The sequence below is a fragment of the Rhea pennata genome, chromosome 16 (genome assembly GCF_028389875.1).
Source record: "Rhea pennata isolate bPtePen1 chromosome 16, bPtePen1.pri, whole genome shotgun sequence".
Taxonomy (NCBI): domain Eukaryota; kingdom Metazoa; phylum Chordata; class Aves; order Rheiformes; family Rheidae; genus Rhea; species Rhea pennata.
Genome location: NC_084678.1, coordinates 15,346,507 through 15,371,796, shown reverse-complemented (window position 1 = coordinate 15,371,796; position 25,290 = coordinate 15,346,507). Strand labels below are relative to the sequence as shown.

At 41.8% G+C, this 25,290-nt stretch overlaps 2 protein-coding genes across 2 annotated transcripts in view; both read right to left on the bottom strand.

The window, feature by feature from the left end:
- The window catches only part of COL9A3 (collagen type IX alpha 3 chain), a 44,171-nt gene extending 33,384 nt beyond the window's left edge, over positions 1–10,787 (bottom strand). The window contains exons 1-5 of the mRNA XM_062589350.1: positions 10,403–10,787; positions 9,035–9,103; positions 4,395–4,430; positions 3,675–3,746; positions 2,079–2,132 (exon numbers count right to left, since the gene is read on the bottom strand). Coding sequence (XP_062445334.1) covers positions 2,079–2,132; positions 3,675–3,746; positions 4,395–4,430; positions 9,035–9,103; positions 10,403–10,468 — 297 coding nt within the window. The 5' untranslated portion in view covers positions 10,469–10,787. The remainder of the gene's footprint in view (positions 1–2,078; positions 2,133–3,674; positions 3,747–4,394; positions 4,431–9,034; positions 9,104–10,402) is intronic.
- A 2,372-nt stretch (positions 10,788–13,159) lies between these two features.
- On the bottom strand, positions 13,160–25,210 carry OGFR (opioid growth factor receptor). Its single transcript, XM_062589462.1, has 7 exons — positions 24,974–25,210; positions 19,567–19,629; positions 19,192–19,276; positions 18,776–18,854; positions 18,233–18,299; positions 17,821–17,969; positions 13,160–16,691 (listed from the first exon to the last, which is right to left on the bottom strand). The coding sequence occupies exons 1-7, from the start codon at positions 25,163–25,165 to the stop codon at positions 15,308–15,310; spliced, it is 2,019 nt and encodes a 672-aa protein (XP_062445446.1). The 5' UTR covers positions 25,166–25,210; the 3' UTR covers positions 13,160–15,307.
- Between the last annotated feature and the right edge of the window lie 80 nt (positions 25,211–25,290).

Below are 25,290 nucleotides of genomic sequence, written 5' to 3'. Positions count from 1 at the left end.
ATTGTTTACAAACCTGCTGATTTACTGATGCTTTCAGTATTATAAGTAATGTTAAGAATTGAACTTCAAAATAGTCTTAAGAAACTTTTCAGTGAAAGACATCAATATCCAGCAGCGAGGTACGAATCCAGCTCCTCCTGTCTAAAAATGAGCCATTTTTTATTGAAAGACTACCTACACCTAATCCGATCAGTCTAAAAACAGAACCATGAGAAAACCTGAGTCCTCTGAGTGACAGGAGTGTTCATGATACAAACTGTTTTTATATGCCACCTTCATGGTACTCTGCCCCTGGTTAGACACGAATCTCTGCTGGTCTGCTGGGTTGGTACATGCAGAGCAAAAGAAATATTATTAATATATTAGCAAAAATGGACTGTCTTCTATGAGCACACTGCCATATGCACACTTAGGCAGTCCACTTCAGAAGATGATGCTTATTCAGAAAAAATCGTAGTATTAAGCATGAACCAATCCCACAGCAGTCAGTAAAGGCCTGCTAATATCAATGATCCTGTGAGACTAAAATTCATTCTTAAACCAGGACAGAAGAAATAAAGTCAGGATAATGATGCTGTCCTTTTGGAGCATTGGAGCTTTTTTTCCCAGGTTTTTTAGACCAATTAAAACAATTTTCAAGATGGACCACTGACCTTGAAAAGCTCCCATAAATGACAGCAGGTCCAAAGTTTGCCCCATGCTGACAGATTGAGTTGTAGGACATGGGAAAGCACATCAAATCTGAGCATGTAGTTACAGTAATTCTACTTGATTACCCTGCAGACTAGGACTTGCTAAAGTGGGCAAATATTACCACCAAGCACAAGCTTGAAGCTCAAAACTGCCTATAGTCTTCTTTGTGTGTTTCTAAACTTCTGTATTTTAAAAATGAGAGAACAATTCCAAGAAGGTGCTGGACAGTCAGAGTGGTCAAAATTTCATGGATCTTTGTGGAGAAATATGGGCCTGAGGAAAAGCAAAGGAGAGAGTTTTTAGTACAGTGCTGGTGGATGGAGGCCTGAACCTGTGACTAAGACACTTGCGTCCTGCTCTTTGACTTTCCCAGCAACCAAGGAAACTGTTCCTTGCACACTGGAAAGGAAGGGGACTGTATCAAGACAAGTGGCTCTATCACTCATTTCTTCAGCTAAAGGAGAGAAGTCAGAATCTTGAAATTTGGGTAACTGCTTGGGTGAAAAAAAAATTATTAGGAAATAGTGAACAAGTTAGTGTCCAGTACGAACACTACCTCTTTTTACCTCTCCATGCTGTGATCTATGTTCAACCCATTTACTGCAGCCCCTGAATTCAAGAGATCAGTGACTCATTAAATGGAACAGGCTCTGGATGCAACCCTTACCTCACCACACTGGGAAGCAAGGACATATTCAAGTTGGATAAAATGTATGCTGAATGGTTCTTTTACATTTTGTTCCTAATGTCATAACAGAGTTTTAATTGCTTTCCTGGTCCCATCATAGAGGATCTGAAGAGCATGTGTAAAATCTCAGGCAGTCACTTTTCTATCCCTGTGGTGCCCCCTTGGCAGAGTTGCAGTACGTAGGAAGCAAAAAAATCCTCTTATTTTTTTGCAATGCTGAGTGGGAAAGTAATGAAGCAACTAATAATGTCAACCATATGGATAGCCCCAGAATTAATGGAAGGTGAAAGTTTAAATAGTTAATACATAGCAGCAGTGATTATAAAGGCTGTGTACTCAGACTTCAAATAAAGGTCGAAATAGCTTCACTTTGATGAACTTATTAATTAGTCTGTGTTTCATGCTGTTTCCTTGAGTGCTTCAAGGAACTTTTTAGACACTCAAAATATCACAAGAGCTGTTCTGCACTGAGATTCTCACTACCGAGGCCAACCACACCCATTCAAAACCTTGCAAGACAGATGAGTCTCACACTCTGCTTAGATAAAAGCCATCTGGGGCTTCATTTCAAGGGTCCTAACATTCTGCAATGGTTTACAGATAAACAAACTCCCCTGTATGACCAATCTGCAAAAGAACCAAAAGTCACTACAATCGATGACAACGCTCATTTAAATGAGCCTAATGCAATACTCACACGATCTCCTGGAGGCCCAGTTGGGCCAGGTGGGCCATCAGCTCCTGTTAAACCCTGTGAAAATGAAAGGAAAGTGTGAATACAAAATAAATATTAATAAGAGCTATAGGAAATCCCAGTCACTTTTTCTATCAAGAATGCCGGCTCTCAGGAGAGCCTAGCCATGTTCTTTGTGTTCAGTTACATAGGAAGAACAAGAAGCAACTCAATGTCTGCTGTTCCCAATGCATTTTAGGTGTGGATGGACAACTATATAGTCATGTCATTGCAGTTAGAGTTGCTGTCTCTCAGCTTAGCTGTGGAAGCTGACTGAATGCTTCCTCCTGGCCTGCTGTTAAAAGAAAATGTGCTCGCTAAGAACTTACACACACTCAGTTACCATGGCATTAGGTTGGCAAGCTGTGAAAATCTGACTGTACACAGTTATCTGTTCAGATCTGCAGCAAAAAAAAAAAAAAAACATACCAGTGATCTGCAAGCCTCAGCTAATATGTGAGACTGGATTGCCAGAAGGACGCTCCAAAAGCTTTGCCCCAGAAATGCCAACAGATGCTCCTATTCCTGCAGAACTGTCCAGTGTGCTTCTGAGGATCTGCAAAGTTTTACTCTAAGAGGGCAGTCCTACCAGTTATGAATCTGAGAACTGTTCACTTGCTTTAGCTATGACTTGGAGCTTATTAACAGATGTTACGGGGGAAAAAAGTAGCTACATGTTTCTGAAACTTATGAAATTCCAGCTTCTAGAGAGTTAGTTTTGCTTTGGGAACATAGGCTTGTGGAGTCAGATCCTGTAAAGCCTTCTACACCAGGAAAATTTGCTCACTAATTCTAGTTTCTACCTTCCAAATTTCATTTAGCAAAGACAACAGCAGCAGACAGTTTACTTCCGGCAGTTCTCACTTCCATGTTCTCATAGAGAGCACTATAATGTGAAGACCTGGTCAGAGGCATGGAGAGGGATGTCAGTCAACTACACGTTACTTGAGAGGAAGACTTAAGCAGTCTGGTTCTAGGGACTACAGTTCCCTGAACGATGCTGCTCTATACTGTCTGTACCCATGATTTAAGACATTTATCCTGAATCCAAATTAGCAGGCTGGATATATTTATAATAGAACTTGAGGGAAACCTAAATTCTTTCAGCTTACTTAGCTACTTTTCATAACCTTGCTTCTTAATCAGGCACAAGTTGCTTAAGGGGTAGTTCTGCATCATAGTTAGCATAGTAAGTATACAATGTTCTTCCACTAATCCTACGACAATAGCTAACGTACATTCTCCTCACTGTTGCTACATAAATGCAGAATACTTTATTATGTGATCCAAACTGATCACCTGGAACAAATCCTGTAACTGTGATGCAAAGGTTCTGATTTCAGAATGAATAAATATAGGCACTGCAAAAAACAGAGATCTTTCCAATGTGCTAACTGCACTTTCATCTTTTAAAATTTCTCTAACACACAACACATATGTAGATCCAGCACCCGCTTTGCTTTTCTAGTAGATGCAAGGAAAGTTGATGAGATGCTTTGGGAGAACATCAGTGCCTATGTAAAACATTTAAAGTCTAAGAGAAGATGGCAAAATACTCACATCCACTCCAGGAAGACCAGGTAATCCAGCTTCGCCAGCTGCTCCAGGCTTCCCTGGTGCACCTTTTGGCCCCTAAACCAGATAAACAGGAAATTATTTTTAATGTTATAACCACAGAAATGTGGCATCTGTTGAAACAGACTAGAAAACGGAAGTTCATTTATTGATGTGTTAATCTTAAAGCATCCAACACAGAACAATTCTTCCAGAGAGATGAAAATTTTCATTAGTGCATATCCAAAACCTAACACATTTCAGTGCCCTGGCTCAGTTCCCTGCAACCCCATTAATTGCTTAAATATACAGTTCTCAATAAGCTGCTCCTAGCACAGAGGTAAAAAGGGAAAAGGGTATACACATCACAGTGTGGTTCAAAGCAAACAGCCATGCCAGCAGGGACAATTTTCAGCACCTTTTGGCAGACCAGGCAGCTGAAGCATACCCTGTCTGATGCCAAAACCAACCATGCCAAAGTGGATTGGTGCCAGTTTTTGTTACGCTGGTGATGGGTGAGCTTTATTTCAGACATGGCTTCCTCTAGCATTGAAACAGGAAGATGTGTTTGTCCCCAGGGTCAGTACCAAGTTCACCTGGGTACACTGACTGCTTGTGGGAATCCTGCTGCAGATCAAGAGGTGAGTGAGCCTGGTATAATCCTTAGTACTTGCATATCGTTTCCTTCTCAAAAGCAAAAAGTTGGTACTGATCAGAAATACTTACTGGTGGACCAGGCAAACCAGGAGGGCCCGGCTCTCCCTAAACGAAAGAGAAAAGACATCAGTGTTAATGCCAAACCTCTCCCTGCTCTTGTCTTTTGCAACAGTTGCACATCCAGTGGTGACAGGGCTCAAGTCTCCCTTTAAGCCCACTCAGATTTGCCACGTTTAGCACCTCATCAAGCTGCTGTGCTCTGGATCCTGCTAACCCTAAAGCAGGAAAAACCTGGATAGCCTTTTCTACATTTACAATATCAGATTCAGTGAAACCCACACATACTTCCCATCTCCCAGAGAGAATCAATCAATTCTGAATGATGCCCAACATGCACAATTTAATCCAGAATTATTTCAGATTTCATTTTCAGTTTGGCTTGCCTGCAGGTGGGACAGAGAGCAAGCTGATTTACTATTCCAGGTTTCACACATCTTCCTGATGAAAGAAAGAGATGGAATGATAAGATCCAGCACTCCAGGACATATTATGAATTTCTGATACTCCCAGGAGCTGGCGACTATCAGCAAGTGAAGAGTGAACAAACTGTGTTCAGAGACTTTCTTCATATGGTTAAACTTTGAAGACAAAAGCAAACGAACAACCTCCTCAACTGATTTCTACCTAACCCGATCATACAATCTGGATTTTATAAAGGCTTCTGAAGCCCACCTACCATTTTACACCACAGAATCTCTGGTCATTTTTTCCCCCATCCTAATGGAAAGCCACTTGTAAGAACAGCATTAAAGATACTGGTGAAGCAAAATTCAAAAGGTTTTTGAATCACTCCTTCCAGCTCAGCAGCTCTTGTTCAGGAGCTCACGTGAATCCTGGACAACAAGATATTTGTGTTTTATTGTTAGTCCCTGAAAGAGGTAATCATCTGTGTGAAAAAAGGAAAGGAGCTTGGCTGCAAAGCCAAAGACCTTGGCTCAGTTCCCTATCTTATCCCAAGGCAAATCACTTTGCTCCTCTGTGTCCCAGCTCTCTGGACGGGGCCCTCCCTCCTGGCTTTAGGATACGGGCACTAAATACTGTGAGAGGCTCATGTACTGTGAGCAGCGGGGAAAGGATATGCTGATACCTTAGAAGAAGAAAACCTGCATGGAAACAGACTAGTTATTAACTGAGCAAGGCTCAGTTAATTCTATATTTTTAGGTTATTTCTATAACACTATCCCCACCGTGGGTCTGCCGATTCACAGTTATAAGGCAGGAAGCAAACTGATGGAATTTATAGCATGTTTCTATATTTACTGTGTCGGCAACTGTGAAGTCCGTAGGCAAATCTCTCACAAGACTGGTTGCTTTGATTTGTACAGGCAAGGATTTACACACCGCACTGGGACTGAGCAAAGTCACAGACTGCAGGGCCGTTAAATAGAAGGATCTTTGTGCGCTGGCTTGATGAAGCAATTCCTTTGCTGTCCTTTGCCCACAGATGTTCCATAAATAGTTATCATTATCATAGGTGGGGAAGGTCCCTTGGCAGGAAAATGAAAGGAGCAGTTCATTTGGGAGGGATGGTTTGGAAAAGCAGCTAGAAAAGGTAAAATAGGTGGTTTACCCCCCTCCCTTCATTACTCTACATTACCAGCCCCTACATTTTTTATGGCCTGTGTGATGGCAATACATACATACAGCAAGGCCACACCATTAGCAAAAGCTGTTCAAGACCATCTCAAACCTCAATCCTGCTGTTACGGACCCCTGGGGAACTCAGCAGGAGCACTAGAATTTCAGTCAGCTGAATCAAAAGTCTAATCAGTGTTTATATCCCTAATGCCAGATCACTGGGAATTAGAGGCAGCTGCTGTCAGCAAAAGGAAGTGCTCTCCGGAGTGTTACAGGAGAGGGAAGGAAGTTTACTCTTTCTTAGTAAGTCTGCATTAAAGTCAAACCAGGAGACAGGGGGCAGGGGAGTGGAAAAGTGTGATTTTTGAGAAGTGACAATGACTTATTAGCAATTTGGGGAATTACATCTCCAGAAATAATTCACAGGAACTTGTCACTAATTCTTTCAATCACAACATGCTGTTTCTGTTCTTGGGAAGGAGATACTTTGCTTGTTACCGAGCATGAGATGTGAAGCATGTTGAAAACTGTAATTATAAAAGATGTCATAGGAACTGAATGCTGCAGTTCCCACCAAAAGGCACGAATCAAAGCAGCAGCTTCTAGAAATTGTGCTTATGAGGTTCATTCAAGGTTTGTTTAGAAATGTCCTGATGTGTTGTGTTATGCACTGCTCACTATTCGAGGCCTACAGTAGGGGACTGTTGAACACCTTGGCAGCCCTCATTTAACCAAAAACTGTTGAGTGATTCTGCCTACACAGCATTTATCCAAAGCCATCTATGAAGATATGTGGCTTTCAGGACTCAGGAGACTTGCAGATATATAGTCCAGAAAAATTCTGATTATGCTTTAAAAAGTCTCATTATTAAAGAGTAAGATAATGTTTTCATTCATTCATTGCAGCAGTCAAATTGAAACAACCACTCAGGCTCCACAGGTTCCTCCCCATTCAGTGCCATGAAAATGCAAAGCAGTGCCGGATTTCATGTGTCATGAACTTTTCAGAGAGTGTTCCTAGAAAAAAATGGCAGCCCTTAAGCAAGAAGGTTGTACGAATGTGCTCAGCACTAGCCACAGAAAGCTCAGCTCTGGATCTCTTCTCCTGTGCGGTTCCTTAAAGGCCTAAAGATGCTACTGAATAGCAGAAACAGTCTCAGAGTCTGCCCCTGAACAGCTGAGACCACCTCACACTAAAAGGACACCTGGCTCAATCTAGATCCATAAGAAAGACATAGATTCAGTCTGTTCAACATGAGACACTATTCCTGTTTAGTAAACACATCAAGCTCAAGCTAGGACTGCAAGATTTAGCACCTTAAATACTTTACTCAGCAGTTTGATTAATTAGGACCAAGTTCTTCATATTAATTAGATGCTGTTGTTTGGTCTTGTCCCACAGGGAACATTCTGAATCTTTTAGCAATGGATAAAACAGCCTAGGCTCATGTGGCCAACACTGCCTGAGTTCCTGTTTCCAAGAGCAAACATAAGTGATGCAGTTCCAGGTATAAAGAAGGTATAAATATTGTGTAGAAAGCAAGAATTAAGAAAAAATAATTGCATGAATTTGTTCCTTTCCAATTCCCTGACAGCTGTACAATGTAAGGTCTGAAGGGCTTTATCCCTCTCAAATCCTTCTTTTTCTTTCTATCCACAAAAATAGCCACCATTTCCTGAAGTCTGCTGACCACACAGATGTCCCATTGCAGTGAGTTCCCCATACTCACTGTGACTAACATGAAAAGAGTATCTTTTGCCTCTTCCAGTGTGCCCTCCTTAGGCCTTCTTTTGTGAAAAATAGAGAGAAACTGCCAAGATACCAGCTCTGAACTTTTTGTGTTACAAAACTAGAGTGTGATTTGTAGTAAACTCTCTGCTTTAGTCTAAGGAACACTTTAGAAGGAACAGCTGCAAATCAGTGAGGTTTTCTCTTTAGATCAGCCTTTCTTACAGAGCCACTATGAAAGTTCACTGCTGTAGACACAAAAGCTCCTTGTTCACCATTTACCAGGGAACTAACACATCTTTTTTACCTTCTCATACAAAAGAAAATTGCCTGCATGGAATGAATAGAACTTTTCAAGGCTGTTTAAGGGCCTGATTCAAAAAAACTTGCATTAGATGTGTTAAAATAAAAAATCTATAAGCAGCTTATATAGACAAGCTCTACTCAAACTGAATAACAAAATCAAAAGCTGGCCTTTCATGTTCAATATCATCTTGCTGAAGCTCAACTGATGCTCTTTTTAACCGCTACTGACTACAGAACACAACACAGTCTTTATCCAACAGATGCACTGAAGGAAAACTTTCTATTCCTACAGAAACATCAATTCAAAGTAATAGAACAAATTTGCCTCCTCCACCAAGTCTTGTGGAAAATAATCTTCTGCCTTAGACATAGTCTTCTGCCCACTGAAATAAAGGTTGCCCAAATATTTCATTCGCCTCTTGCAGCCACTAAAGACCTTGTCATGCCTAGAAACACATGGACCGTCTGACCTCTCTTGTACTGATGTAAATTAGGAACAGCCACACTGAGGCTGCTAAAATAAAACCAGTGTAAGTAAAAGCATAATATAGGGCTGGATGTTAAATTCAATTTCTCAGAGCCTCCAAAAACCTGGATGCTCCAAAGCATCAAATAAACCTCTCAGCACTACAGAACATGCAGTAACGCTGGCCCACATTGTATCCATAGACTTGATCCTCCATTTTCATTCCTCCTCCTCCCTACATAGCAGAAGAAAAATATACAACTTTGCAGGTAGAGTCATAAATCTCTGTACATAAACTTTGTCCTGAATGCTTTCTTGAAACAGAGGGATGATCTTGAAAAGCACTAAAAACTGAGGCTCCTCAGCACCTCTTGCAGAACAAGGTTTCATTTCCCTTAGCTCCCGCAGGTGGGTGGTTCTCCAGGTCCATCCGTCTCTGAAGGATGACCCAAAGGCTGGAGGTCTGCAGAACAAGAAGGGCTTCTTCTAAGGCAGAGGGAGTTTGCTCTGCCTCTGCTCCACCCCTCGCCCTCCCTCAGCTGAGCCTGCCCTCTGCCGTATGGCACTCACATCTATGCCGTCCTTGCCAGATGGTCCAGGCGGTCCTCGGGGTCCGGGAGGGCCTTGTGGTCCTATTCTCTGAAAGGATTAGGAAAAGAGAGAGAGAGAGAGAGAGAGAAAGAAGGGTTTATTTTTGCATCAGAAGAAATACATAGGCTAAAGCAATGACTGATGGAGTCCTGCAGCACTAAGCCTAGGTCTGCACTAAACCACCAACCCTCAGGGCCACCCTCCATCCTGGACAGACTCACAGGAGCTCAGGCCTCAAACAAGGGTCTTTGCAAAACCCTTCTGAATCTGAGCATAACCTCAGGGCTCCCAGGTCATCAAACAGAAGGCTTATGCTGGGAATCAGACTTGGTTGCTAGGATTTGGCTATATATGATTTGGTTCTCAGCGCCTACAGGCACACTTTATTTTGGGCAGGAGATGCAAAGCCCAGAGAAAATAGGTGCAGAGTTCTTAGTATTAAAAATGGCATTCATCCTGCCTATCTGATGGGGCAATGGAAGAGCCAAACTGACACAGCTGAAGATAGAAGGATATAAGGTAAAGAAAAGCTCAGCAAAGGAGAAAGGGAAAGCCTCTTCTCTCTGAGCAGGATGCTAAAAGAAAATCTAGGATTTTGGAGGAAGTCTGAGGTGGGGGGAAGGAAAGAAAAGTCCAATAAATGACTTCTCTATGGAGAGGGCTCCAGAGAGTAACTTGCTGTAGCTTCAATGAACAAAGGTTTCATTGTGGAAGCAGCTCTCTTGCAGCAGATGAGGGCAGCTCTGAATTCCCAAGCCAGACTGCAAAAATTCCTCACTAACACAATGAAAAATCTCAGGAGTTACTTCCCTACAAAAAATATTAATGCCATACAGGGAAGTTTAATATAGCTTCACATGTCTTAAATGATCAGAAATTAAACATGTTATTTTATTAGTGTAAAATTTAAAAATTGGCTGATTGAGGGAAGGAATAAAAAAATTATCTGATTCACATGAAGAACCCGATCATAGGAGATCTGACTCTCATTAGCAACTTTTTACTTCATTGAGAAAGAAAACTGTTTCTCTTACATCAACAGATATCTCTTTCCCAAGGCTTTTCCCTCATAGCTGCAGACCTGAACAGGAAGGCAATACTTTCAGAGAAAGTTTTAAAGTGGCTCTTTCTACACAGCAGGATACGAGCTAAAAGCCTACCTATGCAGGTACAAAACAAACCCGTTTGCTAGACACTCCTCTGTATGTAACAGCCCAAGTAATATGCAGACTTTAATAACCTGCTTATTACCATATGCATCCTGTAGGCATAATACACACAGACTGCAATGTAGTTTCCTCTTACAGAACTGTTTTTTGAGCGTAAGACACAAATGAAAATCCTTACCTGAGCAGACGATGTGGCTAACAGCTGACAAAGGAAGAAAAGCCCAAGAGCAGAGAATCCTGCCATGGTGCCCAGGCTGTGCCTCTCCTCAGTTCTCCCAGGCAGCTGAACCCTTTTGCTCCTCCAGGGTCCAGCAGATCCCTCCTTCTCCTCCTGGATCTCAGCTTACAAATGAGACTCCTGGCCTCCAGATAAACCTGAGTCTCCAGCTGGAGGGGCAGAGCTCAGGAGCACAGGCAGGCAAGAGGGGCCGAGCTCAAAGAGAAGGAGAGAGCAGGTTTTGCAAGGAGGTGGGAGAAGGAGGGGGCCTGCCGCAGAACTGCAGGCAGTCATGAAGAGAGGCTCTCATTCATGCACCGCTGGGCAGCCCCAGCCTTGAGCAAACAGGGAGAGAGCCTAAGGAAGGGCTGGACTTGCCTTCACTAAGCTACCAGAGGCTGTCAGACATGTTGCAGGAGCAAAATTGAGCTGCTTCAGGTGGAGATAAAGATATTTCTTAGGTCTCACTTGGGCCATTTCTGGAAGCCCATCATCACCTTGGTGGTGGACAAATAAAAGGCAACAGAAATGGAGTTATTCGGCGCGAGAGGATCCGATTTCACTAGAGAAATTAATAGACTTGTAAAGAATGCCAGATACGCTACGGAGAAACATGCTTGCTGTTTTGCTTTGTGAGATGGTTTATTACTTCCGGATGTGCTTTCACATATCTGTTTTTTCTATTTGTTTTCAGGAATATTCACTGCACAATCAGGACTGATTTCTTGAGAAAGCGATGAATCCTGACTAGAGAAAAAGTTAAGCACAGACAGATATAAGAATGAGGAAGCAGAAGAAACACTCAAGCTAACACACTAAGGAAGATCTATATTTGAAATATTTGCAAGAAAAGAACATGAGGACACAGTTCTCAGTGAGATGATGCCAAATAGCAATACGTTAATGAAGGATCATCTATAAATAGCTTTGTGCTTCTCTTTATCAATTAATTAAAGATAATCTCATTGAAAGCAGGGCTTGGATGTGGAGAGGCAGAGTGGAAAGATTCATCAGAACTGAGATAACGCAGCTCATTTTGATAAAAAAACATACTTTTTTTTTTTTTTTTTTTTTTTAAATGAAAGCTCTCAAGTAGCAGGAAGTTATTTCCAACACAGGAGGGACTCTCACTTTGACAACTGGCTTACTCACTGGCAAACGTGGGAGAACACACAGACCAAGGATTCAGTTAGAGAGAAGGGAAGAAATGGAAAAGCAAAGATTTCAAAGTGAAATACTAAGTTTCAGCTTGGCATGCTTAAGCAAGATTTACATGACCAAACAACACAGCCTGTCCAGTTCCCCAGCAGCCAATATTCCACCAAGTTTGACAGAGGGATAGAGGTCTCAAAGATGCAAAGTTTCGGCAAGATTTTGTGAAAGAGGCAGCCAAGGACAGAATGAGAGTGCGTGTGTCCATGTGTTCAAATGGCTTCATAGTAAATTGAATGCTTTATTAGACACCACAGACCCCACAGTGGTGGGGAGCGCAGTGAAGTCTCAGGAATTGCTTCACATCAAGTTTGTACCTCCATCTTCAACATCAAGACCAAGTGATGGCAAGAGAAAAAGCAAACCAAAACCAAGCCAAGCCAACTTCCTCAGCTCTGGTTTCCCATGGTACTGCTGTAGCAGTCCTTGAGGATGAACTCCTGTGCCTTGCAGACAGTGCACAACCCTGTTACTGCAACTGGGAGCAGCAGGCGGTGGTACTAATGATGGGAGCAGAACAGGGCATCTGTGCTTATTCTCCCACCTCAAAAATCACAATGAACTGCTTTAACATCTGCAAAGCTTCAACTCACTGGGGGAGCCAGCCAGGAACTGCAGCCTGCCAACACAGTAGCAATATGCATTTATTGAGCAATATGAGGGAGGGATGGTATTTTCAGCTTGAAGAGTTTACTGAAGCAATGACATAGCAGACAAAGTGATGAGTACACACAGGTGTGTGCTCCACAGCTTTATTCATTGCACATTGCTCATAGTAAACCAGGGCTTGGAGGGCTGCTATGAGCTGAGCCTGTACTCAGCCAGAGAGGAAAAAGCTGTAGGGAAATATCTCATCTCCAAGCCACCCCACTGCCCCAAAGAAGCAGGAGTATATGGACAGTCCTCCTCTCCCTCCAGGTTCCCAGGCACACAAAGCACAGCTGAAGGGACACTGACATAAAGAAATGAGAATCACAAAGGCAGTCCTTGTGCTTGTCTCCTGAAGGAACAGGTCCACTGTAGCTAAATCCTCCTCCATAAGCATAACAGCCAGAGAAGCCCTCCTGTCTGCTGGCCCTGAAAAGTCCTGTTTGGCTAGGCTCAAAAGGAAAGTTCTCATTTGCTCTACAGACCAGATGTCACACGGTTTTCCACAACATACAGGAGAGCAGCAGCACGGAGCCAAGACAGGGTTGTATTAAAAGGTTTAAGGGTACATCATCAAACAAAGTGGAGGGATCATCCCCACATATATTTACTGGCTGTGTGCTACAGCAGGGGTGGGAGCTTGTTCATTATCTCCAGATGGTACAAGCAGGAGGTAGGTTTACCTCAAGGTGAGCTCAACCTGACCTCTGCTTTATCAGCCACACTTCAGAATGCTGGACGGCCCCAAGCACTGGCTCTTTGGAGGTGCCCAAGCAAAAGCTTAAGGCTAGAGGGTACAGTGGTGGGATGGATACATGGTCATGTCTGGCCTTCAAAGATGAAAAAAGTGGAAAATAGTACGCATTGAAATCATGCTTTAATAGGTGACATTAACATAACAGACTCTGTTATACAGCTCCAAGTGATAGAAAACACATCCTGTGAACTCACTGCTAACATCCACAGCTGAAATTCTACAGCCTGATCATGACAGAGAACAGCCTGCACACTCCAGACTAAGGCTCTCACTGAAATTTCATTAAAAGAAACAAACAAGCTGCACATCATCATACAAGATTTATAATATATGCCTTAATTGAGCACATATTCACAATGGAAATTTCATTAAATAAAAAAGCCTGTAAATCTGTACAAAAACCATCATTAACAATTTCTTATGAATCTTTCATAAAAGATTTTCCACACAACATGTTCAAGTATTAATATCTGTAGTTAACTGTATTCTTAGTGACTATTAACATCCTTTTTCATAAAAGATTTTAAAAAATATTTAAGCCTTTTTCCAGTGTGCGTGTGACTATGAATATTAAATGATTGCCTTAAAGGTTAAGACTTCTTTCCTCTACACATGTAATGTGTCATGCTCAGTCAGGGCCTACAGACTGGGAAGGCAAATCACAGATCAAATTCCTTGAGAGATGAAGCTTCGCAAGAGCTGTAGCAGAGAGAGGAGAAACATTAACTTTGCATGGGCTACTGCATCAGCTCTCCAGCAAGAGGGCAAGCCACCAACCCTCTCCTACATAAAGCGAACAGCACCTAAAAACCCCAAGACTAAAACACACAATCTGAGTAAACATCAAGTCCAGGCCTTCTGGCCACTAGAAATGGTTTCCTTTACTTCATGAAACAGATCCCTCGTTGTAAATCTCCAGGAGCAAAAAAGTGCGAAATTGTTTAATGTTCCTTCAGACTTGGCTGAATACTGCATAAGTCAGGCAGAATGGCTAATGGGGGAGGTCAGTAACATTAAGGCAGGCAAACAGCCATCAAGGTTTCAGATTAAATTCTCTAGGACCATAAATAAATTAACCAGACAAGTCTACCTCCTCCAATTAAATAGTCTCAATTAAAAGCTCCACAACAAAGCCCCAGTGATTTCCAGACACACTGTAGTAGAACATGCCCTTGCTGTCTGACATCCTGATCATTAATGGTAAAAGATCTGCCATAACTAGAAAGTTGTTTAAATGTGACTCATCCAACTTCATTCAATGGGCCTGCAGAAAAGATAACGAAAGCCACCTGATATTAACAGCGAAGGCCTTGAGAAAGGCCTTTGAACCAGCAGCAGACATAAATGTGTGTGGAAGACTACCAAAGGCTTGGAAGCGATGAAAAATCCTGGGAAAGAAGAGCTCCAGACAGCTTTAAACAAAGCTTTTAGAAACTGGTAGACAACTCACGCTTTCAGCAGCTCTTAACAAGTGCTACCAGGCAACTTCTGCTGGGGACAAATGGAACAAATTATTCAACACTTTGCATCATGGGGAACATTATTTATAAACAGAGGTTAATATTGATCATAACACATATAGTTTAAAGGCATCTATTTATGACAGGCTAAGATCAAATCTGTTTTCTTACAGGAGGAAAGGGGCAACTACACTCTTACATGCATGCAAAATGCATGTACTCATTTCTTCCAGGCAAATGCCACAAAAATTACAATTTCTGTCCTAAGAAGCAGACACACAGCACCTTTGCCAGGAGTAAATAAGCCTGTAGGGAAGGTGCAGACTTTCCAAGTAACCACAAAAAGTTATATAATAATAGAAAAAAAATAGCTCATATTGTCTGTCCCACATTAAAAATCTTGTATTTAGTACATGACTAGTTCAAACAAGGAAATAGATTCATTCTCCTCTTCTCCTTAAAAAGGGACATACCACAAACAATGCAAAGTGCAAAAATCCCTGTTGCTCCTGAATATTGGATAAAAAACAGTAACAGAACACAGCCCATCCATGAAGATGATTAGTTTTCCTCTTTAGGGTAAGCAAGGGCTGGTTCTCAAGAAAGTCACTACAAATGATTAATAAAGAAAAAAGGGTGGAAGGTGAAGGTCAGATTGGGTTTAACCAGGATCAGTCGAAGGAAATTTATTTTTTCCATGTACCTCTGCTATCCATATTACCAAAGCTGGCTCCTAGCAGTTAAAGCAATCTCTTCTTTGCTTGCTCCAGTACTGTTGCCACACTTGTCTCACTCTGTCGCTACCTGCTCTTCATTAGGTTCTGCAACATGCTGAGAGCTATTGGCTTTTTGTATTGCAACCTCAGCACCGTCTTGTTCAGGACAAATGGATGCCATGCTTTGCTCAAGACTCTCTTGATCTTGGTTCTGGCCTGTAGCTTTTGCTTCCACTTTTTCACTTCCATTTTCTTCTGCCTTTTCATGCTGTTCTACCCTGTCTGCTTCACTTCTGCATCCCAGAAGCATGCTATTGCAGGGATGCTCATCACTCTCGGCTGCGACTTGATCTCTACCTGACTCCAGGTCATTGCTTACTGGAGAAATCCAGTCCGTTTTAGGGACCTTACAGTCAACTGTGGAGTCCACAACCCCACCTTCTGCATCACCACCACCATTCTCACTGGTCTCTTCCACAGCCGTCTTTTTTTCACTAACTTTTCCCTCCTCAGTCTCAGTGCTTGCAACAGGTGTATTTAACTGGGCACTGAAGGCAGGGGGTCTCATGTTCAAGTTAATGGCCAAGGTGCATGCTCTGCCTTTCGATGTTCTTTTATCAACCTTCCTCCGTTTTACAGCTGCATCAGCTGCCCCTAGTGCTGCTACATCCTCAGTGCTTATGGTGCCTTCTTTAAGTGTTTCTTGGTTCTCTTCTGTCTGCAAGACTGGAACAGAGGAGGGGATTTCTGCATCAATTGCACATTCTCCTAGATTATGGGAAATTTTTTCAATATCAGTTGGGCTTTTCAATGGCTCATTGTGTTCAGTCTCTGCCCTACTTGCATCCAGTTTTCTCTTCTTGCTTTCCTTTGTGGAATCATTCTCTGCCATACTCTGCACTTCTTCAGCCTCACTGTTCAAGTCCTTCTCCTCCTGCTGGGCAGATAAAGGGTCTTTCTCATCTTCACCATCCCCTCCCTCTGAAACACGTTCACTTAACTTCACTCTTATGTCTTCTTCATTCACTTCTTCAGGTTGTAAGTTTGCATTATCTCCAACTTCATGCTCCTCCTCTAGCAACTGACCCTTCTGATTCTCTTCCACAGAATCATCACTTTTTTTAAGAGGAGGTTCCTGCTTACTTTCATCCTTTTCGTACTGCAGTGTCTTGGCTGAGCAGGGCCTATACTTCAACAGTTTGTCCTGTGGTGCCCATACAAAGCTGCTTTGAGGCTTGAAGTATTGCCAGGCATAGTGAACTAGTTCTCTTCTCTTCTGTTTGCTTCTGATAGTGAACAGAAAGTAATCCAAGGCACTTCTCTTGACATTCGGTAATGTTTCCTTAACAAGAGTTTCTGTTAGGAAAAACTTCACCAAGTGTACTTGATAGTGTTCATATCCCATCTCCCCCAGGCACTTCAGGATACGAGTAATCCGCAAATTGTTGTGGCTAAACCTTAGAGAAACAGATAACCAAAGTTGTTAAGGAAAAATCTTATATGCTTGGAGTCACAATGAACCTCAGGGGTACCTGCAACGTATTTTATGTATTGTTAATAATAATCTATTAAAGAATGTTTGGCAATGGGGATGGGAGTATAGGCTGGCTTACTTTTAAAGCACCTACTGCAGCTGTCTACCTTCAGAAGTACCTTCCTAGCCCTTCTTGGACTGCTTGCATTAAACATCTCAACTGCTTGGAAAGGTTCTGGCTTTCTGCATCATCCATCAGAAGATAAGAGCCACCATATTGGGTCAGACACATAAGTCCACGCAGCCCAATATCCTGTCTCTGATGGTGGCCTGCAGGGTAAGCCTGTAGAAGAGTATAAAAAACACAGGCATGTAAGGATGCTTCCCCTGATGCTTCCAGAGTTTCATGACTTAGGGACTTAAATTAGACACAGAGTTTTTATACTTGACAGTCCTCAAATTAATTTTTCTTCTGTGGGTACACGCAGTCCTTTCAGAGACCCTTTTAATATCACTAGGAAAAGCATGGAATATTAAGGGTCATTACTACCACTACAATAAGACCTACAATAATATTACATCACCATCGAATTACAGAGCACTTCTCAGCCAAGGATTCAAAAGTATTTCACCAGCCTTAAGGCAGCTTTATAAACAAACAGAGAAGCATACAGAAATGCTCCTAATTTACAGCTTAAAAGAATACTACAAAGGCAATTTGGCTACCTGTAAAAATTGCTTCAGTGGCTTCTAGGATTACAGCTTAAAATATGGTTTCAGATAATTCCTGCAATAGCCAATATCTGTGCCCCCCAGTCTACACTGCATACTTCAGAAGACCAAGATGAAAAATGCCTGCAGTTAATAGACACACTGGATATAAAGGAACATCAGGCTCAGCTGGAAACTTTGCACACATCATGTAATAAAGCAGCAAAGATTGCAGGATTTACAGAGACAGAGTAAAGATACGAATACCTCAACTAGCTGACTTTTGTATTAACAAAAGCATCCATTCCTCAAGAGCTAACGATTTTCTCAACTTTCTATGGCTTTTTTCCTTTTCAAAATATGTCTGGCCATAGTAAATGATCAGTAGTACAGAGACTCACCGATTCAGGTTTTGAAATCGTTCAGTCCAATTCTCTGCCCTTTCAAGTTCTCCAGTTTTCTTGTTAGTCAGAGTGATTCCATAAAATCTCAGCATGAGTTGATAAGCACGTTCAAACCTTTGCATAACTTCACTGGACTTCTTAAAAGCCTAAAAGGCAAGTGAGATAAAAGTAGCAACTACCTAATTATCGGCATCAGTTTTTTTAAGTGGCCTTTGAATAATAAACAAGGGTTGATTATATCAGTAAATACATGATTTGCTGCTGTAGCAACTGGCAGAGACTCAAGATAGTTAAATGCTTCAATTAAAAGCACTTGAGTGAGCTCTGTTCACACTAGGGACTGGAGAAAGAAATGTAAAGTCACCTAGGGAAAAATCTTAATGACCTTCAGGTTTAAAAAAATAAATACCTCAATTTCTTGATACGTGAGTGGCTTGGCACGCCAGTTCATCCCATGTTCACGTAAAGGGAATAACCTGAAGAAAAAGAAATTTTCTGTCCAGAAGAAGCAAATATGACATCCAACCCAGGTCTATGCTCAATCTATTAACAAAGATTCCAGTAACTGTAATATCACAGGCATCCCTAGAAGGGCTCACACCATAGTTTACTATATGACAAATATACCCCTCTCATAAAAAAAAAAAAAATCATTCTACACAAAGATGCTATCAGCAGACTTTGCTTACTTGGATCTCTCTCACTGCCATACTACTTTATTCTGCAGTATCCTGAAAGACCAGGCATAACTGAGATGTGTCACCACAGCTGCACTGGAAACCTGTGCTTTTGGGATATCCAGCTCATTGCTTCCACAAGAGTAACTCTCCAAAATAAAGTGGGCACAAGTTTGACTGAGCAGTGATTCTAGGCCTTTTGGGATGCTGAATTCAGGAATACAGATACAATCAATTCTTTTAAGATGCACATCTGCATTTATGCAGGAGTTTACCATTGTATGTAAGAATGGTTTTCTTCAAGAACTTCATAGTTGTCCCACCAAGACTCCAGAAGAGTGTCAATATGCAAACCTAGAAAGAAAGAGAAAGACTGAGACAGAAGGAAATGACAACAAATGAAAAGTAAATTTAAAGTTAGCCAGCTATCCAAGGTGGCCCATTATTCAGAGTCAAGTGTTAGTTTGCAGGTATTAGTTTATCCAATTAGACAGGTACTTTAAGCAGCTGGGGGGCGGGGGCTTAGACTTCTAATGAAGGAAAATGTGGCAGGAACAAAGAGGAACTGGCAAAGTCTACATTTTAAAATGGAAACTCCTCTGTGCTTTTTATAGTTGTCCCACATGGATCAAAGCTACTCCTCCACCAATGCAAATAGTTGTACTGAGGAGGAGTCAAGCAAGGTACTCACCCTGGGGCAAAAAACAAATCTCATTTTTATAAAAACTTAAGTTCCACATCTCTTCCTCCTCATCATTTTCTGGTTCTATCAAATCCTGGAGACAAGAACAAGCAATCAAAAAGCAGCAATCTTTTAAAATGCAGTATCCACTTGAACACTTCTTGAATCCTCTCATGTTTCCAGCATCAGCTGAATACTCAAGACATGTTTTGGGTAACAGCTTATTTCTGATGCACCCATAGGCACATCATCCCTCCCCCCTCACAAATTAAACTATTAGAAGCTCTGAGCCTGTCTAAATAAAGACAAAAGCATGTCCTCAAATCCAGGACTCATCTTAAACTTAGCAGTTGACAAGGAAGAGCCACAAGAGCACGTGCATACCGGGTAACAATGTCTGTATCTCTGCAAGTCTCTTGCTGCATTCCAGTTGCGCTTGCCTAAGAACTAGAGAAAAGACAAATCCAGAATTAAAACCTCTTCTGCAAAAATGCCACTGGCTGAACTTTACATCTCTAAATTTTTCTCCTGCCTATCACTCTCCTGTACCATCCACCTTGCACTTCCAGCACCCATACGAGCAGTTGGTCTGCTACTGCAGTTGTTTCCTTGCATTCTTGACAGTAACTTCAGGCTGAAAGGAATTCACACTATTTCTTTTAACCAAAAGATTTCTTTTACTTTCTGATTTTATTAATCAGGGTCTTCATGTTTTATATTTATCTTCTATTGCAGATGGGTGTTTTCCTACAAACCGTAAGAATGGAAATGGTCAGAACTACCTGGAAAGCCATTTTAAAATGCGATTTTCATTGTTAACTCTAAGTTTTTAAAAAGAAACTAAGCCCCTCCTCTCTCAAAACAGTCACCATGTACCCTAGTTAGGATAGGGCTCATACTTTAAATGGCGGAATTCAAGATATAGAAAGATCACTTAAAATCAAGATTCTTATTCCTTCTTGACATTACTGAAGTGAAATTTTCTTCATCTGTGCTTTGTGCTGCAGAGCAGTCTTGTTGCATCATGCCAGTTTAGACAATGTAAAACAACAGACCTGCAGGCTCAGATTAGATATTTGTTTTATTGTACTTCAATAAAAATCATCATCTTGTTTACTCTTCATCTTTCCAAACAAGTAAACTTTACTTCAAGCCTAACTGAAAACCCCTCTGAGACAATGGTGACAAATCCGATCATCTTTGCACCTACAAAGAAAAGGCATTCAACAGAAAACTGAAAGGCAAAGAAACTTATCAAATAAAACAAGGATACGTGCAAACTAAGAATACCCATAGCAGTGATTCACATGATTTCTACTAGTTGCCAAGTGACAGATTTACCTATTTACAGCAGAATTCACATGATTTTATTCAAAACTCAAATTATTGTAAAAAAAATTCTGGTGTGCCAAGTTCACCTGACAATTAGGTGTCAGGCTCTTCTTGTTACCCAGCTGTGCTAGATTTGTTCCAGATCTCACATCAGTGAAGTAGGGATAAAGCACCTGCAAACCCAAGAGACCCTGGAAGTGTAAAACATGCTTACAAATGTAGTAGTTAGACAAAAATCAAAGAACAGTTTTATTACCTCCTCAAGTTGTGAGTGTGACATCGTTTAAGATGCATTTTAACCAAATTAAGAGAGAAAGAGAGAAAGAGCGAGAGTGTGTGAGCGTGAGTGTGTGCGTATACGCATTTGTTTTGTTTTGTTTTTTAAGTGGATTACTTCAGTGATAAGAAAACCTTTGTTAAAATTCACAGGCAGGAGAGCCAGGCTTAATTTTTCCGATTTGCTGAAACCTCTTGCCCCGAACCACGAAAACCCTTAAAAGTGTTCTGGAATGCCAAGGCAGAACCAACAAAATGAACAAGCCTGCTCATGAATAAAAGGACCTGCCCAATGTAAAGCACACTGGAGTTAGTGTCTCCAGTGCTAGCTGGTAGCAAGAGTGTGGAACAGGGATAAGATGGGCAGACTCTTGCAAAATAAACATTTTTGGAAACCTAGGAGAAAGCAGTAGCTAATGCTCTCCTGAGTTATTTATGAACTGAATTTGATACCCTCTGACCTACTTGGCCCAGAGAAAAATAAAAACCAAAACTACATTCTAGTGAATAGTTCACTGGTTTGATTAATTATTAGGGCAGGATTAGATTTTGTAACATCTCCTAGTAACAAAGTCATACACTCATCAGCCATGCTGACTTTTAGTGCTTTCAATTTATGAAGCATGTAGAACATTTGTGAGATCCAAGCTTTGTCCACAGAGGAAAGTCATCAAGGTGGAATTTTAAAAAATTATATTTAAAATATACATTTACACACTATGACCTTCTCTTATTTCTGTGATAGGAATTAAAAAAAAATCCAGCAGTATCTATTTAATCTAATAACTTGTGAATATCTAAAATAATGCCTGTCTACATTTCAGCACATTTCCATTTTATGTGACAGCACAGACTGAAACGGGTGAAAGAACTTTTCCACAATCATATGGCCCAATACAGATAAGATTACAAATCCAAGCACTGATGTCCATTCACATAATCTGCCAATGCAGAAATTCACACAAACATAAAAACTAGAAATTAGAAATTTCACACAAACATAAAAAAAAGACTTTGCTACCAACTTAATACTTGAAAAAATAATAGGCTGCAAACCAGACTGAGAAATATGTTCAGTCAGAAAAGGTCAATATTATTCTTTGTTCAAGATGTAAGCAGGAAACAAGATTTAGCAAATTCATCTATGCTTTTGATGATAAAAGTTTCAAACTTCAGGGATGATATTCTGACACCTCTGGAATTAATGAGAGTTTTGCTACTAGTTACAGATCAATCAATTTCCAGGTGTTCTTTATATTTAAGGCTCTAAAATACCACCAGTTAACACAGTTAGGCAGGATAGGCTAACAGCAGGCCAGCCCCAGTTTTGAAGTAGGACTGTTTGCAGGAGAGCAGGTGTAGATTCAGCAACAGATGCAGGGCAAGACTGCAAGGAACGCCAGAACACAGAGGAGGGGCAATAGAGTTTGTTTGGAAAGAAGCTGGATCCAGGATAGAGCAGTTCCAGAGCAAAGCATTAGAGAGAACAGGATGAAGCAGCAAAGAGCAAACTCAGTCCCCTATTTAAGGTGATGTTCCTGAGTCTAAACTTCTGCCCAAGTCACGTAGAAAACATAACCTTCCCTTTCCTTCTAGATGTGAAAGACAAACGGAAGCAGAAGATTATGAAATTTGCGTGCATAAGTTAGACCTACATATTTCTCACAACACTGATAAGCAATATTAGATGGGTTCTCTCTCCAACACATCAATTACAATGTGCATTGCTATGCGAAGTGTGTGAGAAAAGCAGAGAACACAGCCAGGAAAGGATAATGTGAACTATGGTTGGCTGAGAACTGAAAGCCAGCTACAAGTAAAGGCAATGAAATGATGTGCAGATTATCAACAAGACACAGAAATGAGAAAGAAAACAGCATCCTAGAAGAGCAGCTAAGTAACTGAAATCTGGGAACGCAGAAGATAACAGGACTGGTTGCCCTGTGGCTCTGAGCAACAGAATATGAACCACATGCTTCACAGTGGGCTAAAACGTAACCTTTTAAAATGAGCATAAGCGCCAAGATTTTTCAATACTCTTTCTCAGAGGAAGCTAAAGGCACTGAAATGCACAAAACGATGAAAAGACACACCTGCAAGAATCTCAGACTGCAACTACACAGTATTTGTAGAGAGACAAATGACATGCAAACATAAAAGGAGAACTGTAGGTAATTTTAGAAAGTGCATAGTGAAAATAATAATAAAAAAACCTCTAACCTGAGTATTGCCTAAAAACATTAACAGCTTCTGGAATAAAGAATACCATCTAGACTGAAAGGAGAAGAATTGAAATTAGTGTAATAAAAAAAGAAGTACGAACTAGTCTCAGACACTAATGTAAGCTGTTGGCCAGTTGTAGAGGCATAAACAGACCAGATTTGAGGTTTCTTTTCCTATTCATTCTTATCCCCCTCAAAGATTTTTCAGGTACCGTCAGATAGAGATGACTACACATTCAGCACAGAAGGAAGTGTCGCTCTTTAAAGATGCAGAACAATATTCCAGGGCCACACGTCTCAGGGACAACATCCTCCACTGTAACGCAAAGTTTGAAAACTCCATTCACTGGAGTGAAAAAACAGTTATTGAATTTACCACTGTTTCAGCAGAAGCTACTTAAAAAAAAAAGAGGAAGGGAAAAAAAGAGAGAGAGAGAAAAGAATAATCTGAAGGTTCTAGAAGCATTTGCCAAAGTTTACAACTTGGAAACAAAAGCAAAATTCCAGTAATGAACAAAAAAAAAAAAAGTTGACAGTGTGCCTTCAAACAAGTAATGGAAACAAATTTTGAGTAAACTCCTGTCTGTCCTTTAGTGTATTACAGGTATTCAACCTAAAATATTGGTGACCTTTCATAGATCAACATGCACAACTAAGGCCTGAAGTAAACTCCATGAAGGTGCAGAAATATTTAAGGGCATGTCTATCTGATGCATTTAAACTTTGCTTTTGTTAGCAAAATATAATACACGTGTTTTCATAGGAAGCCATAAATGCTTGGAATACTACATTGCACAGAAAAAAAAATTAAATGGGAACTTTTTAAAAAACCCATTTTGTAATGGGATTTTGTTTATGAAATATTCTGAAGTTTAGTATTAAGCTCCTTCAAGTGAGTTTAAAAGCTTAATTAGAAAGCTTTATCTGCCTATTTATATTCTGAGAACATGAACAAGTTACTTGAAGTGAAACTCATATGAGAAATTAGTTTCCTTTTCCCCAAAATGGGAGGAGTTAAGTTGATATTATTTTAAGGCATCAGAGACAACTGTTCACATTTTGCAGGATTACCGCATTCATTCTAACTGCACATAAAATGTTTTCGAAACATTAATGGATCTTTCCTGCTTTCAGAGTTCTTCTATAACATGCCCAGTGGAAAAAAATCTGTCTGGAAAAATTTTGTCTGGAAAAAATAGAAAGCAACAGTCCATTTTAGAAAATGAACAAAATTTATGTGGTGCCTTTTAAATGACAGCACAAAAGACCATATGGAAGCAAACCATACAACGGTTTTTGTATGCACATACAGATGCACATACTGTAAAAATGAATTAATAAATAAATACAGGGAGCTGCAGAGGAATATCAATAAATGGTTCATAAAGTCCAAAACAGTATCTTATTGGAAATGCAGGAAACTGGCGGCTGCTATAGAGAAGGCAGAACTCGCATTTATGAGATAAAGTACCTGATTACAGGGAATGGTGGGACACATACCGAGCCAGAGCAGGTGACTGCCCAGTGAAACCTAAGCGGATGGCAAAGTCAGAACCCCCTCTGGCTCAGCAGCCTTCTGCTGCCGAGCTCGTCTCTAACGGCCCTTGGGCCGCTCCTCTCCGAGGCCGGCAGCTCTCCTCCAGCAAGACCAGCGCGACACCGCGCGCCGGCGATCGCAGCCACAACAGCAAAACCCGACCTCCTCCGGGCGTTTCAAGCCGCTCCAGTTCCTGCGTGGGAAGTGGGAGGACTGACGGAGGGGCCGGAAAATGCAGGTAGTATACAGAGCAGCCGACCTGGAAAAATACTTTTTTTTTTCCCCCCACTCGCAGAGATACGCGTGTATTTTCTGAGGAAACCCCGAGGGCTGAGGCGGCTCTCGGAGAAGCGACCGCGCGGGCCGGAGCGGCCGCTCCGCGGGCGGGCTGCGAGGGGGCCCCCGTCCCGCGGCCCGCACCCACCTGGGCGCCGCCGGCCTGCCGGCAGCTCCGCCACCCGCTCGGCACCGCCGCCGCGTCCGCCGGCTCGGCCCGGGCCGCCGCCTCGCCGCCCTCCTCCTCCTCCTCGTCGTCGTCCTCCTCCCAGGTGGAGTCGTAGCGCCAGAGGGCCGCCTCGTCCGGCGCCTCGTCCGCGGGGCCGAGCCACGCCGCCATGGCAGCGCCGCGCGCGGAACCCGCCGCCACACAAAGCCCCGCGCGCGCGGAGCTTGCGTGGGGGGGGCAGAGAGGCGCGCGAGGCTCCGCCCCCTCCGCCCGGCGCCGCTCCCCATTGGCGCAGG